Below are 22018 nucleotides of genomic sequence, written 5' to 3'. Positions count from 1 at the left end.
TAATCTCAACATTTAACTTTAGAAAAGATGCCAGTTTGAGAAAGAAGAATATTTAAATTTAAAGATAAAGCCATTCCCATTGCCATCATCCTCTAAACTTCCTTTATAAGAATCCCAGTGAAACGCCTTAATGTCTGCATCCTAATGTGTTTGAATTCTGGTGTTTTTGATTTGAAAATGTAGGGCAACCCCAAATCACAGACTCTTATTCCACAGTTGAACTCAAATCACTCAACAGCAGCAGCCAGATCCCCACAATCCTAACTGCAAAAAATCACCTCTGATCAGATCGTCTATCTCGCAGCCTCTATTTTGAGTGCAGCTCGACTGGGACAATGACAATGCCTGTGATATTTTAGTCGTCCTCCTGCTCTAGTTCATTATTAATATGTGACCACACGCCCTGGCTATACCCTGCTCAGCTGTAATGTGCGCTCCAGGCGCCTGTCACATTTAGACCTCTGCATTTCAACATGCAGTTTCTACAGTTTCAGCCGCACAGGCATTGAGGATAGAGCCCGCCGTGCCCCTGAACGATTTTTAATGATCCGGGTGGGTTGAGCCTGACATCAAGACAGAACTCGTGGAGGATATGTGAAACCCCGGACCCACCTCAAATAGGCCTCAGCATATATGATTCTTACCATTCAAGGATAAAAATGAAAATGGATCCTTCAGATATAAATCAAGAAATCACATCATTGTTTACTGACGGTTGCTCTGTGAAAAATTGTGACTGAGAGGTTGCCTTCATCACTGCATTCCTGACCTAGATCATAATGAACACTCATAATGACAAAAGGGTTCTGTGTGGTATCAGACAATGGTTTGTTGGCTAGAAAGATTAAGCAGCACCACAGCCAAAAGGTTATAAATCGGACCAGCATAAATGTACAAAATTAGGTTTAACTAATGCAAATGTTCCTTGGAGTCATTACAAAGTAGCACTTCTTGTGTGAGTATAAAACCAAAGGAATCCCCACTTACTTTGGGTTTTATGTGTTATGAGTCAGATTGTAAAGACTAATATGAGCATGATCCCCATTAGCAGAGAAACCAGTGGAAGCCTTTGGGGTCTGTAAACTTATACCTGACTCTAAATGCCACCCACACTGCTTTCAGTGCCACTTAAAAGTCCCTTTGAAGATGGGGACACTAAGATACGTGGAGATCCCTTTAAAGTTTTTTTTTTTTTTTTTGACTGAATATGATCTATTAGCCTGTGTAAACTCCCGGGCTATTTTCAGACATGCACACATAAGCCTTTGGATGGGTAGCTATTCATTTGGAAAAGGGGGCTATGGGGGCAATTAGAAATAGTTTGAGGTTCGGCGATGACATAAGACAAAGATTTCTATCTTTAGAGGAGCTGTGGCGGTCACACATTTCTGTACATTCACAAATTACAGGGCAAGCTTTGGCCCTCAACCCACCGAATGCATTCCTTCCGAAAAGTGTCTGCTCGAGTTTCAGCCGGGGGTTTCTGCTCAGTGGAAATATGAGTGTTCTGAATGGACGACTTCTATGAAATGGAGTTTTATTCCTCTCGGATTAAATTAGCTCTACTTTGGGGCTCGGGGTATTTTTTTGTATGAATGATGAATTCTGCGGTGGCTGTGGAACGCCGGGCTTGTTTACCCTTCCCTCCTTTTTTTCGAGACATAGCTCGCTATGAAATGGACTTTTTCTGCTTGATATGACAAGAGTGTCTGTGATTAGACTTCCAAGCATGATGTAAGTCACCAAAGCCATTTATGCCAGTCCCCTCAAAGCCAAATCATATTCTAGCGTTGGAGTGTTTATATACACAAGAATATGGAGAAACTTTTAAACAACAGTGAGTGGGTACAGACTGTTTGGGTTTTGGGCTCTCGCTGCTCTGATGCCTGATTCTCTCTCAAATTTTGATTACATAATATGTCAGCACATCACAATTGGTGGTCATTTTTGTCCATTTTGATGTTCAGACAAGAAAATAGGAAACACATTGAACAATTTTCAATCATATAAATTTGTATGTTATTTTTTCTCCACCAGGGCTGTCTGTGTTAGTTTTAATGATCACTGGAATGCACTTGTGTATTCAAACTTTGTTTTAGCTCCTAATGACCTTAAAAAACTTTATTTTAATTTTAATTTCTATAGTTTTCTTCTATAATTTGCTCCTCATTGTACTTTATACATCCAGTAACTCATGAGAGTGTCAGGCCCCAATTCCAGATCCTTGAAGGCGCTTAGAGTGTATATTATCCTAAAAATGATGAAGAGGATGGTGACATTTCCAAACCCAGCAGCTAATTACTATGTAAGCGTGATGAGTTGAGATGCGGCAGTCACCAGAGGAGACAATGAGCACATTCATCTCATGCATCTTTAATATTCTTACATTTTATAAAAGGTGCAGAGCGGAGCCAAGGGCTTATAAAAGCCCTCTGAATCAATTGAGCGGCATAATGGCTGTTGGGGGACGACTCCAACTATGTTTTTATTTCTGTCTGCTAAATGTAAATGGACTTCTTAAAGAGTACATTCATTTTCAAACATACCAAGCATGTATTTGTATCTGACACTTCATTTCATATTGAATAAATTATGGGACGAGTTTGGTAGTGGTGCTGCTTTGATGTTCTCCAATCCTCTAGAGCAGTGGTGGAAAGTAACTAAATACATTTACTACAATACTGTACTTGGATTTAGTGGCATTTAGAGGTGTAGTTGCAAATTGTAACTCAATGTCTGCGAAACACGCAAAAAAACAGCCCTATCTAGAGGCTGTTTTTTGTTTTATTTTTTTGGTGATTCAACAGCCTCTACTGAAGGCTACCCGTGGTGTCTCTAGATAAAAAACGCTCACTATAACGGTAACGAAAGCACAGCGATTCCTATTCTCAGGTGATTATACAATAAGGAAAACATACCCATGAATATTAAATTCCATTTCTGCCAGTAGATCCTCCTAAATGTTACACACTGGACCTTTAAAGCAGCTACTGTACAAGGAACATTCATTTTGTGTTGATTCTTTTGGCCCCTCTGGACAAAAGTTGTAGTGTTTCCACCGCCTTGATTTTGTGACCAAATCCAACCAGTGACAGGCATTAAGAATAACTATATAGAAATAGCTGATCTTTTCGCTGATGGTCTTGGTCTGATGGCATCAGTATTAAACTCAGACTGTAACCAGTTAAAAATGTCTTGTGGTACATACAATTTTTAATGTTTGTATTTTACTTGATTATTTCTATTTCTATTTTATGCAACTTTAAAATTAGCTATCTGTTACTTTTCAGAATAGGCATTTACATTTAGAAGGAAAAAATAATACGCTTATAAAACACAGGGCATTTTTAAGGATTAAACCAGTGGTTTCCAATCTTTTCGGTTTGTGACCTCTTACAAAAATAAATATATCAATCTTTGTTTTGTTGTTCCACCAAAGACAGATTCCTTGTAAAACTTTAAATTACAGTTTGATGCCCAAAGATGTAAAATTATTCAATATTTAATTAAAAAAACAAAGATAAGACAATAGTTTAAAAAAATTAAGACAAATGTAGCAGAATTCAGTTTTTGTGTCTTTACTACTCCATTAACTCCTGTGGAGTGAGGCTGACCACTCCAAAGAGTTGCAACACTGTGGTATTTTTGAAAGAAAGAATAACATAATTTCTGTCAATCAGATGCACCCTTTCTAAACTCTCCCTTTCTACCACAGCCGTGGTCTGGTATGATGAGTAGCTTTTGATGGCTAATGTTAGATAATATTTGCCTTTATTGGTTAGTTAGACATTGCTGTTTATACCTGAGTCAGATTGCTATTTATTTCATTTTCATTTTATTTTGGCATTTTTTGCCTTTATTGGATAGTAATGGGTGAAGAGGCAGACAGGAAGTGGAAGGGGAGAGAGGGGGATGACATGCAGCGAAGGTTAACGGCTGGAACTGGCCACAGTTGTGATGGTGTAGCCATGCGGTGTGCGTTGTAACCTTTCAGCTACCAAGGCACTCAAGTTTGCTGACTTTATGTTTTTATGCTACATTTTACCATTCACTATTATCTTGTAATCATCACCACACCACCACTGAGTGCTTCCACCATTGCTCTAGAGGGGGCTTAGTACGTGGGTATCTATATCTACTTGCACAACCTCCCCTGTTTTTAATACTCAAAATTCAGGACTCACTTCCTGTTGACATTAACCAAAAAAGTCATATAAGGCACAGTGAGACACCCTGATAGTTTCACTGTGATCAGCGTTTGGGGGTTAAACGTGGTCAGACCCCCTCCCTGTCCTTTCAGTGTCAGTTCAATGGCACACACCACACCCGAGGCAGGCAGGGGGGAACTCGCCGTAAACCCCGGTGTCACGGTCGCTCCGCCCTCACATCATCCGTCGGGTACACTCACCCAACGATGACAGTCAGCAGCCTGTGATGTGGTTCCCAGGCCTGTTTATTCTTTGGAAACCCACTAAAAGTAGCATTGGATGGTAAGCTCACCAAAAGGCCCCAGTGCTATTATAGGAGCACTTTTGGTTGAGTTTTGATCTGGTGGGTTTGTAAATAGGGCCCTGCCTTGCTGCGGGGCACCACTTTTGGGCTATATTGTTTAGTGTGACCTGAAGGAAGCTTTTTGATATTCATGGTGATTTGTAACCTGGAACAAAATGTAAAGTCCAAAATTGATATGACTTGTGGCGTTTAGGGTTGTGTACTTCATGAGGACATCAGTGTATGTTTTTCATAATGTAGACGATGATGGACAAAGGCCTACGAAATGTACCCTGCTCTACTTTTCTTCGTTTCACTGAAGGACAGATTGTATTTTTTTCCGGGGTCTTTATTTACCCCTGAAAGTCAGTATAACTTTTAAATCTAAATGAGTCCCATAAATACGTCAACTCCCCCATTTTTTTCAGTTGTGGTTTTTAGTGTGAGCTATAATCATTTCTCATCTTTCTTTGTCTCTGTGTCTGTCTGTCTATTTGTGTGTAACGACACACACACAAATCCACATACACACACAAGCACGCTGTGTTTCTCCTTTTTCTAGCGAGAGCTTCTGATGCAAGGACGGCAATCTGTAATCTGTAGTAATTGCATGTTGCAGAAAAACATTTTTCCGCTGTGGTAATCGCTGCAATATGTGCAGTTGCGTTGCCAAAGTGACAGCACCCCCACCCCCTACAGACACACACACATACACACAAGAGTATCCTGACTCACTCTGACTTGGCCAAATGTATCCAGCTAAAATTTTAGAGAGTGCTTCTCAGGATGGCTGAGAGACAAAGACATACAGACAAGCCACTGTAGCATTGTGACAAACTTGCGACTGATAATCGCGCGCACACAAACACACACACACACACACACACCTGTGGTGCTGTCATGCTGCATTCACCTTCTGCAAAAGATTTACGGTTCCTGCCAGTGACAGTTTAACTGCCATACAGCCCCGGTGCCAGAGCCCTGCCAGAGCCCAGCTGCCACACACAGATCAGGAGACAAAACTTCCACAGGAGCCACATCAATTCACTCTCCCTGCTCCTTTTTAACAGCTATCGCACAGAGCATACCGGTGATGGGATTAGCTCGACACTAACACTAACACTAATCCCCTAATATTGTAAATAAGTCTTGGAGAATTGAGTCATTTGTCAGAGTTCCCCCTGATTAGTGGAAGTTGTTGCCACATTAAATGTAGGGAATATAGTGACGGTCTGTGGCTGAACCATTGGTGCATATTTATCAAACCATTGTCTACCATTTCACTGCTCTGACACCAGCGTCTAGTCTGTTCTGTTGGAGTGCGGCGCAGGTTTATGAGGTCATCACCACCGTGAGACTGAGGGTTAACTATGGTGTGTGTTGAGGAAGACAACACGTTTTACTAGCTCTTCTCACCGCCTCAGCAAATCATTTCTCACTCTCTCTCTCTCTCTCTCTCTCTCTCTCTCTCTCTCTCTCTCACTTTCTCTCTCCCACTGTCATTGCAGCTCAGCAGCGCCGCACATTTATGATATCATTATCCACTGCGTCATCACCCCTTTGCCCAACAGAGCCCCAAAATATGTCAGCCCAGTTGGGCTTTCTTACGTTGCACTCGTCAATGTGTAACCACACACACCTAGTATAAGGACAAGTAATACTCAGAGACATTTATAGATACACAGCACAGACACCAAGATTGCAACCAGACTGTGTGTGCAAACCTTTTCCTCTTTGGACTGCTACTCTGACTGCTGAAGCCATCCAACCTCCCAGCAGTTGAACTTCCCTGTGTCTCTAATGGAGTCTCTCTGTCAGATCAAACAGCTCCCACTGACGAGGAGAGGAGACAGATCGCAGCGCTGGAAGCCGTTCAGTCTGACAGCCCGAACACGTTTGACTGGCAACGCAGCCTGTGTCTACTCTTCCATCGCTAGAGATCCCACACAAATATAGTAGCGCCACCAGAGAGGGGAAGAGGGGGTGAAGAGCGGGGAGGGGGTAAGGGAGCCTGAGCCTGTCGGCTCAGAAAATAAGTTGTGAGGCGTCCCCCTCACACAAAGGCAAAGCCCCATAGCTCAGTCTTTTCTCAAAATGAAATCGCATGTGAGTCGAATATTAGGAAGTGCGCTTGGCTTCCAGCAACCACCAAGCCATTATAGCAGAGCCTGTAAACCACATTTTCACCAGCAGACAATGCCCCTTTGTGCTTGTTGTGTGGCTGTCCCCTCTCGCTGGAACCCGAAGAGAAGCCACGCACATTTAAAAACTGTGGAGATTAGAGCGAAGATGTGAGGAAAAGTGATGAAGATGTAGTGTCAGTTTTAGATCTCTTGTTAATTAGTGGCAGTCATGTCAGGAGGGGCGAGCAGGACAGTCTGCCCTCATTTAGCCCCATGGCGCGGGGGACCTTTGATGTGGTTGCACATGGAATGCTGTTGTTCATTCCTCTCTGCAACAAAAGCCACATGTTTTTATTTTTTGAGACTAGGTCCCTGTTACTTCGAACTATGAAGGAACACGGTGAGGTATGTAACGTATGAAATGAATGGTATGAATGCTAACCAGCAAAACACAAGTCAGAGCGTCCTCTGCCAGCCAGGCACTGGGCCAAACGTATTGTTCTTAGCTGCATTGTGTATTCGTATTCAAATGGCTTTAAGGAGACAATCTCTGTCTGCTGCCTGTGCATATATAACACCACTGCACACACACACACACATTCAAGCACACCCAATTACACACCATGTACACGTTTCCAACTTTTCAACTATTGTCATCAGTGTTTGTCCCTTTCAACTTCTTTCATCACTGTTAAGGGACTCTTTCAACAGGGGTCATTCCAGGTTCTGTCACACTCATTCAAGTGCAAATGGACTTCAAAGAGCCCCCAAATATTGAATTTGCATTTATTTCCCTCTTCAGAGGGGTTCAGCCTCCCAAGCACCATTTGACTCACCGCAGAATCCAACCAGATTTGAGCAGGAACCCGGCGCTGGTTTCCTGACAAGTGTCCATGCCACTTTCCTCTGTAGACGTGAGATAACTCTTGGAAAGTGCTCAGCTGGCCCTCAGGGCTTCGTCGTAAGGAAACAAGGGTGTGGCGATTCTTAGCCTGCAAGCCAAGGAGCTCAGGAGAGCGCTTAGACACATAATATTGTCACTCCTCATAAATCCAATCTTTTGCACAGTAAGTGATTATTGTCAATCATTCCAATTGATCTCAAATTAAGTCAAAAGAAAATAAATCATCTCCAAATGTCCCTGAGCCTTTCTGCAGCAACTGCTGCAGAGAGTCACTGTGTTGCATGCAACTCTGTTTCTGTGATGTCTTTGGGCTTGATTCCCAGTTCTAGATTAAGCGAACCTAATTGGAGGCTAAAACTTATTTTCAATGGAGTCCCTCCATTCAAATCATTGCTTGAGTCAAGAACTTGGCTTAATTGGAGTCCGGGAAACCAACCACCGGGGAAACCCGTGTGTCCAAAGTGACTGAATGTTTCCTCTCATCATCTCCATTGCTAATCAGTAGTGGCGTTGCCCATGTACAGTTAGCACCCTGGCCACGTGGAGCTAGCATAGTAAGGCAGGACTTTCCCCTCTTTGACTCAGAGCCTCAGGCGTCCATTGAGGCTTTGCTGTAACTGCACACTAATCCCCTGATTGCTGTGTTTAGGCGCAGCACGTCGCTGCTCCACGTCAAGGCGGCCGCGGCTAACGACGAGCTAATGACACAACGATGACAAGGAGCGTTTGTAAACCCAATCAGTAGCCTGGAGCCTGGCTGCCTGGTGATTAGGTTAATCAAACTCTATACTGACTGAATGACTGGCTCGCTGTCTGCCTCTTATGTCACCACACTGATTAAAGGGGAAAAGTTGTGTTCAAGTCCGTCAAGCCCTTCTAACACAAACGTCTTTCTGCCAGGTTGGCAGCGTTAGCACAGCTAGCTGTCATGCTAAAACCTGGAGAGTTGAGAGAACTGGATGAGAGGGTTAATCGTATCCTCTTGCCATAACTACAAGCGGTTCTAGTATTCTGTAAAAATTCATTTCTACCAGCAAAAATCAAGCACCTTAGTGTTCTTTCAAATGCAAAGGTCTGAGAGACCCTTTCTTGGTCACACTTAGATTTTGTGGACAGTGAATTTAACAAGGTTGTATCTCACAGGAAAGGCTCACTGGTTAGGAACTCTCAGCCCTCTCAGTACAAGAGCAACCACAGTACAGAGTAGTCGGTTAAATATTTTTTTAAGCACGCGACACAAATTGGCACTTTGTAAAATCAAGAAAGCAGTCACTGATATTTTTCAGTTAACTCCTCTGCTGTTTAGTCATCGTGTGGGTAATTCTGCTGGACTAAGGCATCGGGAGACCATATGTTAGTCCTGACCAGCTATTACGGTGAGGTCAGACAGCATTTAGAGTGGGAAAACGTCACGGTCATCATGTTGACATGCACTGCTCCTCACTGACTCAGCACAGGGAAAAAACTCAGGCGGTGGATGCGTGTGTGTGTGTGTGTGTGTGCGCGCGCGCATGTGGCCTATATGTTCCTGTTTTGTGTGTGTATATACCGTAAAGTTCCCTGTGCATTTTGGCTCGTGATGGCGGCGTCTGCGACCGTGAGAAGAGTATGTGCGGCAGACGGAGTGACCTCACAGCAGACAGACTATGGAGAAGAGATGGAGGGGCCACTTCTGCTGCACAGCTGAGGGGGAATCCCTGGCATGGTGTTTCCTACTGAGCCAATACAGAAGTGAGCAGCTGCAGAGAAAGTACAAGCTCGCTAAAGTTTACTTCAGGACAAAACCTGCTGTGATAATAGATCATTTTCTAAATTCTGCATGCATTTTTATGTAGAAAGCTTGCAGAACAAGCAAACTCAGGATTAGAATTAGACTTAAAGGAGTAGTTTGACATTTTGGGACAAAACATAATTGTAAACTTGTAAATTTTTGGTTTTACGGGGGGTTATTTGTGGGTCTATTTCTTGGTCGGGCGTTGTGACTTTCTGGTGTTTTGTCATCACTGTGACTCAGAGAGTGAGTAAAACCACAAATTGTCATTTTTATACTTCAGTTTTTGTATGAACTAAACAAACTATGTGTTAATTAGTGAGCTTTAAAGGTGCTGGTAGGCAGATTTTGTTACCTTTAGCCAGTCTTTATGCTCAGCTGAGCTAACATGCTTCTAGTTCATATTTGACCTTATTTCCCAATCTCAAACTATTCCTTCACTCATCACAAATGATGAAGCTAAATGCTCAAATTTGCATCGTCCCTCGTGCCGAGTTGAAAAGCACAATTAGGTGGCCCATTACTGATGCAGTTAGCACACTCAGTTATTTGTGCCCCCCAATGAATAAGCCAAGAGAAAACTAAAATCCCATTTTTGAAATGCTGTCTCCACAAAAATCAATTCCCTGTGGTTAAAGTTATGTTTGAGGGGAGGGACGAAGCAACCCAAAAACATGTTTTATTGCAGCAACGACAATTAACTGTATGTAAACAAGTTGAGAAAAAAAAATTCTGGGAAAATAGAGCAAAATAGAGAATCTGAAAACATTTCATAGCCTGCAGCCTCTCACGTCCTATCATTATCTGCATTTTTCCTCCACCGTAATTAACTTTTTTCTTTATTGCTTATGGGAAGAGGGATAGGCTATAAGGATGTTTTGAGCATGATTAAAGTTGCAGATAATGACGCGAAGATTCAGTCTGGAGGATGGATTTTTGTGTCTGTGAAAAACATTCCTTTTAATCCTTTGATGGTGACAGAATGAGTTCCTCTGGGCCTTAGATCTTTGCTAAACTTTCACACATGATAAAATAAAACCCTCTGTTCCTCCTGTGTTCCATCTTATTTAAAAAAAATAAATAAAAAAAAGAGTTGCTGTCTGCTGATATGTTTTTGAACATGTGGGATCTCCATAAGTTTGAGTCATTTTATGTGCTGCCGACCAGACCCATGCCCGCCCATTAAAGTAATTTGTGGGTTAGAATGCAACTGTAATGTTAAAAACAAAAGTGCACAGCAATCGACGTTGTGCTTAGTCACAGGCAGTTTTTGCTTTTTCTCCTTCTTAGTGCTACAGAAAGGATGTTGTTGACAACATCTGTTTAACGATATAGGGAGGGGTCTAAACAATAAGTCTTCTTCATCTGAGTCAAACTCAGGTCACAACTCTCTAATTGTAGCCAGAGTTACTGAAAACAAACTAAACCTGTGATGTTTTATTTCAGGTTTTTCTTTGAATTGTTTATCCTATTTCCAGCTTTGCAAGCAAATCCCATATGCCAACGTAATTGCTGCATAAATTTAAGTTAATAATAGATAAATTAGCTTACAATAATACTTGTGTTTTTTCTACAATCCCATCCTTACCATGTAATAAGCTCTGGGGCTGGCCTGTGGTTTAGGGCGTAGGTTTAAAACAAAATTAAGAAACAGAAATTTGCGAGAAAGGCTTTTCCTTAATTTAGTCGTCCACCATGCAGGACGAATGAGATCATGAAGAGTCTAATAACAGTGATGTGGATATAATCATTTTAACTTAAGGGTTTATATGAAATATTATCAGCTCGTAAGTGAAGCAAATTAACCATAAGAAATGAGTCATAGGAACAGATGAGCCCCATCCGGTATGGGCATTACTTTAAAAAAAATCATGCTAAAGAATTTTATATTGTGATCATTTCCACCTCGTTATCCAATTACACAAGCATTTTCAACGTCTGCATATTTTCCTGCCTGCATGTAGTTTGTTCCTGTTTCGATTTCTTTTTCACATCCCAGTTAAAGAAGTTGGTCTAGACATTGTAAATTCCTCTTACATCACTTGCATCATATCTGGACATTTATGTATTTCATACCAATTATTTTCAACCGGCACTCTTTAATTGTCATTTAAGACTACAGTACATATTTACTCCTCTTTTTGTCTCTTCTGAAAATGACCTCAGTGAATGTGTTCAGCATGCATCCTCTGAGGTCACCGCTCTCACAGCTGCCACGCGCAATCAGATCACAGAGTTTAACGCGGAGACTAACTCTGGGTGAACTGTGTTAAAGGGGGCTGAGACACCGAGCCGAGTATTCTTCCTGCCTGCTTGGCCCGACACCAGCCTCAGATCATATTCGCTCCTTCCTGACTGGATGCTGCTTCAGAGTCGAGGCACCTACAGTTTACTTTCCAGTAGAATTACAGAACACCCCCCCCGACCAGGATTGTTTGTTGAAAGAAGTTGCTCAACCTTTCAGAACACTTTTTTTCCCCCTCAGTTAGAGAAACCTTTACAGCATAAATCCATATTATCAGATTGGCTGAAAATAATCTGGCCCCTGTGGTTGCTTGCCGACCACCAGAAAATTGTATTTACTACTACACTTAGCACGACTTTAACCTTGACCAACGCAACGCCGAGCACAGTGGTTTGAGCCAAAAGTGTACAAGGGAGGAGGCAGGTTTGGGATTAGTCGACCACATAATCAGCACACCCCTCTGCATACCCTACCTGGAAGCCATCTTACTGGCAACCCCTGAAAGTGTTCCCCATAAAGTCGTGTTGACAGACGGCGAAAACGGCGAGACGGACCAAAAAGTAAATAAGTACCTCCAAAAACGTTTACAGCCCTAATCAAGTCCAGAGCGTTCCTTCTATCCAATATGCCTTCAGAGTTTTATAAATAGATATTATACTCGGCTAAATTGGAGACAGGATTTTGCCGCTCTGTGGCTGTCATGAGTTTTCTATTATTTGCTTTCACTTTAGAATATTGAAACTCTTAATATCTGGTTACAGATTTCAGCCCGCTCAGCCCAGTCTTCATGTTTTGGCGTCACTCAGGGGCCTCACACTCAGCAGGATTTTGAATGGGCTCCAATCAAGCATGTTAATTTAAGAGAGAGGAAAAAAATCTTCACCAGATGACTTTGTTATTAATAAATCCAACAGAGGCCAGCCATGTGTTCTGTCAAATTTATAGCCTTTTTCGTTTTTGAGCTACTGTATAGCGCCTTTTTATTTGTCAGTGGTTCTTAGCTTGAAGTTTGTCTTGAGTTTTATCCCCTGTGAATGACTCATTTTGATACATTTAAAGTGTCTTTTTCTCACACTGTGCATGTGTCTCTCAGGCTTTTCCCTCCCCGAAACTTGTAGAACAAACCAGACCACCTCCCAGAATCCTCCAAAATAACCTCGCTACAACTGTGGTGAGGCATGGCGCGTTTCTCACACACAAGCCCTCACTTCCATTCATGCAGCGCAATAAGCCAAACATATAAAACCATTCCCACCCTAATAAACCGGGGCCTTTTTCTCTGCCACAAAGGGAGCTGGCTCCCATGAGCGTAACACTCTAAAAGACGAACCCCTGTATAAAACAGCCTGAAGGGAACTCGGCGGGCCCTTCCAAGTGGAGGGAAATGCGGTGACAGAAACTGAGCCAAGGATATGACCCACCGCATAGGCCCCATCACAGCTGCTATAAACCAGGTACCCCACCTGATGCAAACACTGCCAGTATGTCAGGATCAGAAACTCAGTCAAGTTTATACAATTCTCCTTCACAGGGGGAAAGTCCGGTGCTTTTTTTGGAGCTTACTGCTTTAAAAAAAAAAGTATCTGAAATGCTGCTTTCTGATTAAATAGTGGTGCTGCTGTGTGAGGGTTAGCAGGTGTAGCCTCATTGTGGTTATTATCAGTGAACTGCAGCAGCACTGTGAGTCTGCATCAGATTAACGCCTTGTTGATGCAAAGCTCTCCATTTCTCTCTCTTTCTTCCTTTCTGAGAACATACTAACTGTCAGCCTATTAGCTTTTTCTTCTTCTCAATACAGCGCTGGACACATGAGAAAGACAGCTGCACTGTATGTTCTGTTTGTGACTTGGTGTGCATGTGTCATATGTTTTACTTGTAGGTCTGTGAGCGTGTGTGTGTGTCTGTGTGTGTGTCTCCCTGAGCTTCACCGAAGGACTGAGGTTTCTGAGGTGAGGCATCCTCTCGCTTCTCACGCGAAGTGCATCTGATGTTGCACATCACATGCTTACATGTGTTCTCAGTATGCGCTGTGAGATAGATTGAAATGTATAAGTGTTACAAATGTATCATCTACAGTACAGACTGTTAATGTTTGTACTATGCTGATATTTGTGATAGTGCTGGTGTCTTTTATTGAATCACAAATGAAGTGATCTTCATTTAAAAAAAAGAAAGATCTTAGAGATCTAAACTAACTACTCCTTTAAGTCTAATTCTAATTTTTATTTTTATGAGGAATTTACAAATTGCTTTTAGAAATTCAGGAACTTTAATGTGTGTGTTTTCTTTTTGTGGCATTTTTCAAATGAATGAGTAGCTCCTGACTTCTGAACAGATGAATACAGTATTTCCATGAGCTTCATTTCGCACAGTATTAAAGTCAGAGCTCGGGATGCCAGACATTTAACAGTCTCCTTGATTTTCTGTAACCGTTCCTCTTAATTTCAGTTTGATTTGAGTCTAAAAAAGAGAACATGCCAAATTGCTTAGCCTGTGTAATGCAAGTTGTTAAACTAACCGCTGGGGTTTTTTGCTTACATGAGGTAGTCCCGATTTGAAATGCTTTCAGATTCAACCGGAGGATTTAATGACTCTTGGCCTTTGTTCTCTTGCAGTTTGGTTTCAGCCTCCTGACAAAATGAATTGTAAAAGGATATTGCATATTCACTAATGATTTCCAATGGATGATTACAGCTTTAAATTCACGTCTCTTTTCCCCCTCTTGACCTATTGTCTCACATCCCATCTTACTGCTCTGGTAGAGTTCAAAATCGAGACAGGCATCCGAAAGCACATTATGTTAGAGGTTAAAAAGGCTCAAAAGCCTGTCGATGACACTCTGAGCTGTAAACAGTGAGGAGATAAAGGGATGCAGATCCAGCGGTTATAGAGAAGAAAAGGGGGGAAGAGGCCTGAGCCTTGTCAGGAGGAAACTATAAATGCCTGGGTGTCTGTAGAAGCTGTGAGAACACTGGAACATCATCCCCTGTCACTGCGGTTCTACTGAGGATATCAGAGGATTGTTCTCATGTGAGACACAGATGTACTGAGTGTGTGTTTGACTGTCTGTGTCTGACTGTGTGTGTGCGTGTGTGTGTGAGGCTCCAGAGATTTTAAGATATACTCTGCAAACAATTAGGAGCTGGTAGTGCTTCTCCTGTGGCTGTCTCTAATTAACACTGCAACGAGGCCTTAATTGGGAAGGAGATTTTGTTTTTTTCTGCTGCCTTTCGGTGGCTGTCTCAGCGGTTGTGTGACGAACAGTGGGAACAACTGAGTCCCCTGGCCGCCATCAGATTAACAGCTTCTATGTCAAGACTACTTACTGTTTGTGTTGTCAAGAGGTTTATCATCACTTAGAGGAGTAAACTCAACAAGTATTCCTGTCAAAATCATCAGGTAAAAGTTTCTTCTACTTCTCCACGCTAAAGAGCCTTTCTATTTGCAAGTAAAAGCTGTCTGATTGGAATTACCATGGCAACAAATGGCTTCTTCATTGAGGCTGGTGTTTAGCGTCGCCAAGTATAGTGCACTCACCTCACCACATAGACCAAAAGTACCTCCTGGAAGTAAAGCAGAGTGAGAGAGCCTAATATGTTTTTTTTCTGTGCTCTTTTATTGTATTGCCGTGTTCCAGTAAAGGGCCCAGTCACATGGAGCCTCTGAGCTCGTATTCTCACAGTGAGAGCGCCGAGTTTCACTTGATAATGAATGTCTGTGGTGAGAATCCCATTATGGCGCTACTCCATCAAGCCTACAGAAAACACAGGAGCGGCGAGGCAAAGGCATTTAAGGGCCATATCAGTCAACTAGATGAGGGCTACCATGCAAACCAGATCCTCCTTTGTGAACCTCCCTCAGCACACGTCTGAGTGCGTGTGGACAGCGAGATAAATGCATTCACACACTACAAGAAGCACCCAGCTCTCACATTTGAATGTGTTCATGTCAATGCTTTTTTTCGGCAAAAGAAACAAGTTGTCAAACAGACAAAGCTGCACATGCAAACAACTGGACAGAAGTTGGGATGGAGGTGGGAGGGAAGGGGGTGAGTGGAGTGGAGTGGAGTAGAGAGGGGGGAGGGAGGGGAGGATCACTCACCTCTGAGTAGACTGCTGCTGTAGTTGGAGAAGGAGTCAAAGATGCTGTTGGATGCCATGACAGGGGAAGCCAGAACGGCGTGGAGCAGTTGATCTCCACTGACCTTGGGGAGCAAAAAAAGGAGGCTTGAAACACAGAAACGAAGTACAAGAGACAGAGAGAAGAGAGAGAAGGAAGGAGAGCAGAGAGGACAAAACTCCTGGAGCTCAGAGCCCGTTTGCAACCAAGAATCTAGGGTTTGTGACTACCGCAGGAATCCCAAGCCACAAGCCTGCAGAGAGAGCAGCAGCATGTGTTAGCAGCAGCACCAGGACACGTTTGAGAGAGAAGTGGAGAGAAGAGGGTCAGAAAGAAGAGAAGAAACAGAAAGAGGAGGCAGTTGGGGGAGAAGCTATTGAAACAGAAGCAACAGCAGCATTTGTGTCTCCAGGTGTCGAGGTGGACTCACCAGGGCTGGAGATGAGAGGGGGCCCACCTAACGGAGCTCGGGTGGTGGCAGGGGGCCGGCGGAGAGGGCTGGGTTTGTGGTCCTCTGTCACGCAGGGGGCTGAGGGTCTGAGGTTAGCCAGCTAGCCTGATAGCGTGGTCTGTCTTTCTCTTTCTCTCCCACGATGATGGTGGACTGACTAAAGCGTCAGTGCTAGTAAGAGGCTAAAAAGCCACAGTGTATCTGCATCCTCCTCGCCATCCTCCACAAAGAGACACACACACTCCTCTCCGTGAGTGGTGGAGCCCACGTCACATGTCACGTGAGGTCACCGGGCCTCTCCCTCCCACCCTCTAACCCTCCTTCCCCTCCCTCCCTTCTTCTTCTCCTATCGTCTTTGCTTTTTCTCTGGTTTGTGTGCTTCATTTTTTTTACTTTCCATCCGTCTCCTTCTCTGACTCGCAGTCTTCACTCTCACTTTTCATTGGTCGTCCAAGTTTTGGAAACATTCTATTTTCTTTTGAGTTCAAACCAGGCAGTGGCCTGCACCACTCTGGCTCACTGAGGTTTGTAGAGAGCACTGAAATCACTGCAGAGAGGCATTAAAATGTATTAAGCCCAACACAAACACAAGAGACAGAGAAACAACAGAAGCAAATCAGATGAAGTGAAAGAGAAAGAAGAGATAACTGTGGCCTCTAGGAGACAGGAACTTGTCAGTGTCTGCTGAGCACTCAGTGTGTTGTACTTGACTGTGTATGTATGTCCTGTGCTAGTTTTATGTTTGTCTGACTCACGGCACATCTGTGTTTGTAAGAACCGGTGGTTTTGGGCCTGCATAACCTCCACCCTCACTTACCACTTGATAGTATCATAATCTTAGCCTCATTAGAAGCACTGCTGCCAGTTCAACTCTACCCATTCTCCCGTTTCAATATCTTTCAGGTTATATCCTCCATCCCTCATTTACTGTTTTTCTTTCTCTGGCACTCTGTCTCAATCTTTTTTATATATGTTAACATGCCCCCTAACACATTTATTTCAGTTCAAGTTCACTTGGGTTTGATCAAAAACATTTACTTTTAAAATACATTTGTGATTTTTACCCGAGCTTCCTTTTGCAGTATGAAAAAGCTTGAGAATTTGTGGCCAAGTGCAGTCTCTTTCCCCCTGAAAGTGCAAAGCGATTTAACCTGGTTGTGGTTTTCACACTTTTACATTTTCTAGGTTCATTTTCTACCTGTACAGTAGCGGCCTGATACCAGTTTTCCCTTTTCTATTTCTGTAGTATTTATGCTATTTTATTTGAAAGTTTGTTCAGCAGTTGTGAGAAAAACAGGAAATGATTTATATTGCTTCATATTCACACAGAAATTAACTGATAAATGTGCAATCAGAGAGAGACTGTTGTGGTGCTGTCAACCTGACAAACTTGCAGTACTACATGAGTATGTGTGTGTTTCTGCCTGTTTGTGTGTGTGCGAGTGCACAAATCACTGGCATTTGCAAACCTGTGGTATCTGCACTTCCTCTCTCCTTTCTCCTGTCTCTCAGTGACACACTGACCATGTCTGGCCATGGGACAACGGACCCAAACCACCGTCTGGTCACTCATGTGACCCAATTGCTTTCCCTCGAAACCTGTGTGTGTGTGTGTGTGTGTGTGTGTGTGTGTGTGTGTGTGTGTGTGTGTGTGTGTGTGTGTGTGTGTGTGTGTGTGTGTGTAGCTGTGTGCACGTTTCTGTTCTGTGTCTGTTTCACACTTCTTTGTGTATGAATGTCAACCCACGTTGTCCTCTGCTAATTGCCGGACAAAACTGCTGCATGGACCACAGCATGTGTTTGTATGTGTATATACAGTACCACCATGTTCTGAGAGAGAGAGAGAGAGAGAGAGAGAGAGTGTGTGTGTGTGTGTGTGTGTGTGTGTGTGTGAGAGAGAGAGAGAGAGAGAGAGAGAGCTTGCCGCTCTTCCTGGTAGCCCGCACTGCCCTGTAAATGAGCAGTTGCCGTTGAGTTAGGCGGCAGCGCGGGCTAAATGACACGGCGTGTCGGCAAGTGTGGCCGAACGCTGAGGCCACAGCCGCGGCCCCAGCGCTTTTATCAGTCCGTCCACGCGGCCACTACAGGCCTCCGACCTAACCTCACACACAGCGAGGCTTCCTCTTCTAACACCTCTGCTGCCTCCCGACATGGCCTCGGCCCCGGCCTGCCAGCCCAGGGACAGATTACAGCTCTCTCTGCTGAACAAGAGGTACTGCTGTCACACAGGCCCACAGGGAAACACTGCTCTGTGCAAGGCCAGGGGCATGATGGTTGAGGCAGAGATTCTTTAGCTCAAGTTTTACGTTTTTGTGCTTTTTCTCATGTGCCTCTGCTGGGTTGTGGTCTGTACAAGTTTATATTTGTTTAGAAATGGGGATGCACAAGTACTAGTTTTGCAGGGGCCTGTGGTTGTTTCAGTTTATAATCATTTTACGTGCATGTATTTGTGCAAGTGAGACATGTTGCTGGTAATAATTCATGTTGTTTTGTTTTTCAGATTTAAGTGTGTAATATATTTTTCTGCTAGCTGTTTTCACAAGGAGACTGTTTCAGATTATTGTCAGTTTCCTTATTTTTGTCCATTTTGTGGTAAGAAACGTTGCCTCTGGATTTTCAATGAGGAATAGAGAAAAGCAAAACAAATATAGGACCATCCCACAGCATTGTGCAAGAATGGGAATTGGCTCCATTGTAGTGTAGTCCAAACTTGACATTTGAAGAAAGCGCTGGAGTCAAGGCCTTTTTCTCCGTCCTCGGACCGCTCTGTGTTTTTTCTTCTTTGTCTAGGTAAACATCTGCTTCATGTTTTGAAATGTATCTCATGGCTTTGCGCTGCCCATGACCGTGAGGGGAAAATAGTCTGAAGATCATTGTGGCCGTCTTTCACTCAATTCTTTTTTTCCCCTGCCCAGGCCTTGTTTATCAAGCCCCTGTATTTAAGCTTAATATAACTCCTGTTTTGCTGAGAAAACTGTGGTGGTTTAATCACTGTCAGTGGTCCTACGCCTCTCGGGTGTGGCTCGCGAGGCAAAAAGGACCCAGTGCGGTCGTGCGTCCAGCTGCAAAGGGGCTTATTTTGTGGTCTAAAAATTGCAGGCTTCCCCATATGTTCCCTATAAACGTGGAATGCAGCGTGGGACTTGAGGAGGCTTTTATAATGAAGTGGCCGTCATTGCATCAAACACCATGGTCCTGCCTGCCTCTAGGATAGGCCATGGGAGCTCGTTTTTGGGCTGCATACACGGGTCCAATGTCCTACCAGCTCACTCACACCTCATACTGGCCATATTCTTCTAATTATATTACACTGCTCATTCCATTGACTGATGTTCCTGTCCACTTTTAGTACAGCACACCCACATTCTATCCTTATGATTTATAACATTGCACAGATTTGAGATACAAACAGATTGAAAGAAAGTCCCCATTGACTTTGCATGGAATTCTTTTTACATACTGTATAACTCACCAGAGAGATTTCTTCTGAACGTTTTCAAGCTAATTGTCAGTATTTTTAGAAGAACCCCAAAAGAGGAAGTTTGCACAAGACAGTAAGAAATGAAAATATAAAACATGTAAAAATTCCTAACTTGTTACATTTTAGATAAACTGGTTATTTTATTATTCTAAAGAGATCTTAGAAAGTTCCGGCTGTATGAGAAATTTGTTCACTGTAACCAACTCATCATTAAATTAACCTGTGTGTGTGTGTGTGTGTGTGTGTGTGTGTGTGTGTGTGTGTGTGTGTGTGTGTGTGTGTGTGTGTGTGTGTGGGTCTGTCTGTCTGTCTGTCTGTCTCCGCGTGTATGTCTATATGTGTGTGTCTGTGCTGCTGTTGTCGTTGTAAGCAAGGCACTCCCAGATGCAGTGGTTTTAGCGTGCAGTATCACGGTTGGAAGTGATCACCAGGCCCATTATTTATTTATTGGCTCCAGCAGACATGGAGACTTGACTGTGGTAACCACACAGAGAGGAGGGGAGTGTGCCGTGTCGCCACACACTGAGAAGGCCATATACCCAGAGTTCCTTTGGAGCGCTACATGTGTACAGTAACCTGTGGCAGGAGCAAAACAACAGAGAAACAGTCCGTAACAGTAGGAGAGCACTGTAGCTGCAACGTGGATATTTATGGAGAAAGTCTACACGGCGGAGATCACTGTCAGGAACAATGATCGGAGATAAGCTGTGTGAGGACAGATAAGATTGAAGATCATGAAGTGCACAACATTGTGACAGCTGCCGGATGAGGGATTTAGCTGTGTTCCTTCATTGCAATGTTGTATCTCTGGCACCTGCTGCAAGCTCTTTAAGACAAATTTACCATGTTTACAGGTAGTAAAGCCTCCATACCCCCTTCACCAGAGCTCTTCCTGTTATTCAGAAACTGTGCCAACACAAAGACCGAGCATCCAGTTTCCCTTACAGCAGGTTGATTCAAGCCCTGCACAACCACTGGCAATGAGCTGTAGAGGCTTTTTTTGACAATTTATGGCTGTCAAATAGTTTCTCCTGTGTACCTTATGAAACACAGTACAAAATAAATAGATTTTGTCACATCATATCAGTCTTCACTCATAATCATTTAAATATTTACATTAAGGTATTCAAAGAGGAACAGGTTAAGTCATCTGTGCTTTTCTTTATCAGAATTTTGTGGTAGCTGAAAATATATAATAATAATAATATATATTTAAATATTTCTCTATTAATAGTCGTTACTGTAGATATACATAACAGTGGGACAGAAGAAGTAAGTCTCAATGTTTTTTAAAGGAGAAGAAGCTTTATATGAGCTGGAAAAACAGTTAAATATAAAATAAAAGTTCTCTTTACTAAATATCTTAAGGCAGACAGCGTCAAGACTGTTCAGCAAAATAAGCAGTTCAACTTCTATTTATTCCAAGCGTACCTAGTACATAGTGCATTTATTTATCATCTCATCTCATAAATGTTGGTTATTCTTAGCAACACAACACATAGTTTGTCTTATAATAGACAGGTGATTTATGTCTGTCTTTAGAAAAGTATCAAATTGACTCGTGAATCCATTGAGTAGCTTTAGTAATCTGGGATTTACTTCTATTCCCTGCTTTATCTGTTTTTTTTAGATATAACACAATGCTGCTTTCAAGTACTGGTGATAAGATATAACATATGTGACACATTGGCTGCTAAATGTGCATCAAATTCTGTTGCTATTATTTTGAAAAGCGAATCAGGAAGATGAATGATAAAACAAACTCTAGTTTGATCCTGTTTTGATTCACAATGCTTATCACGTTTTGCCTGTGTGTTTTGTGAACGACTTGTCTTCACCAGAGTGGTAAATTTACACTCAGCTTTGAGGTACACAGAGGCACCACATCATGGCAACAGAGCAGCTGGAGGGTGAAGTGCTGCAGCCTCACATAAAAGCACCCGTAAACCCGAGACCTCAGTTACCCCAAATGCCCCAACGCTCAACACACACACAGCTCAGCCCCAGCCAGACCAGAATAGAGCAGACCATGGTCTTGCCACAAACCCAACTGATCCCATTGACCTCAGTGCATCATCAGGATCTTTTGAGCTCACACAGGTGGAATGCTGCAAGTTTGCTATGTCTTTTCCCTTTTTCCTTTCTCTCTTTGATCGTTGACATCTATGAGAAATGCATATTTTCTGCATAGACGAGGGTTTCGCTTTGCAGAGTTGCAGTTAGTTTGTCAGTGCTACTCTCATAATGTTTTATTACCTGTGTGTGTATGTGTGCATGTGTTTGTGTCTATGTGTGAGTGCATACGTATTTCCTGTGGTTCAGACATGGGTTTTGGATGTGACAGACAAGCCTGCAAGCATACTAGTCTGTGTGGGGCAGGATGTTCCTCTAAGGCAGATGCACAGTGGTTTACTTAGACACTGTGTGCGTGTG

At 42.9% G+C, this 22018-nt stretch overlaps 1 protein-coding gene across 3 annotated transcripts in view; it reads right to left on the bottom strand.

Annotated features, from left to right (window-relative positions):
- runx3 (RUNX family transcription factor 3) overlaps positions 1 to 16333 on the bottom strand; it is a 49265-nt gene extending 32932 nt beyond the window's left edge. For 2 of the 3 annotated variants that reach the window (XM_051386100.1, XM_051386109.1), the window contains exons 1-2: positions 16084 to 16333; positions 15636 to 15738 (exon numbers count right to left, since the gene is read on the bottom strand). In XM_051386100.1, the coding sequence (XP_051242060.1) occupies positions 15636 to 15693 (58 nt within the window). In that variant the 5' untranslated portion in view covers positions 15694 to 15738; positions 16084 to 16333. The remainder of the gene's footprint in view (positions 1 to 15635; positions 15739 to 16083) is intronic. The other variant, XM_051386091.1, reaches the window with a different exon arrangement.
- Positions 16334 to 22018: the final 5685 nt, after the last annotated feature.

The sequence above is a fragment of the Dicentrarchus labrax genome, unplaced genomic scaffold, assembly GCF_905237075.1.
Source record: "Dicentrarchus labrax unplaced genomic scaffold, dlabrax2021, whole genome shotgun sequence".
Taxonomy (NCBI): domain Eukaryota; kingdom Metazoa; phylum Chordata; class Actinopteri; family Moronidae; genus Dicentrarchus; species Dicentrarchus labrax.
The sequence above is the reverse complement of the archived record's forward strand: the minus strand, read 5'-3'. Positions and strand labels throughout refer to the sequence as shown.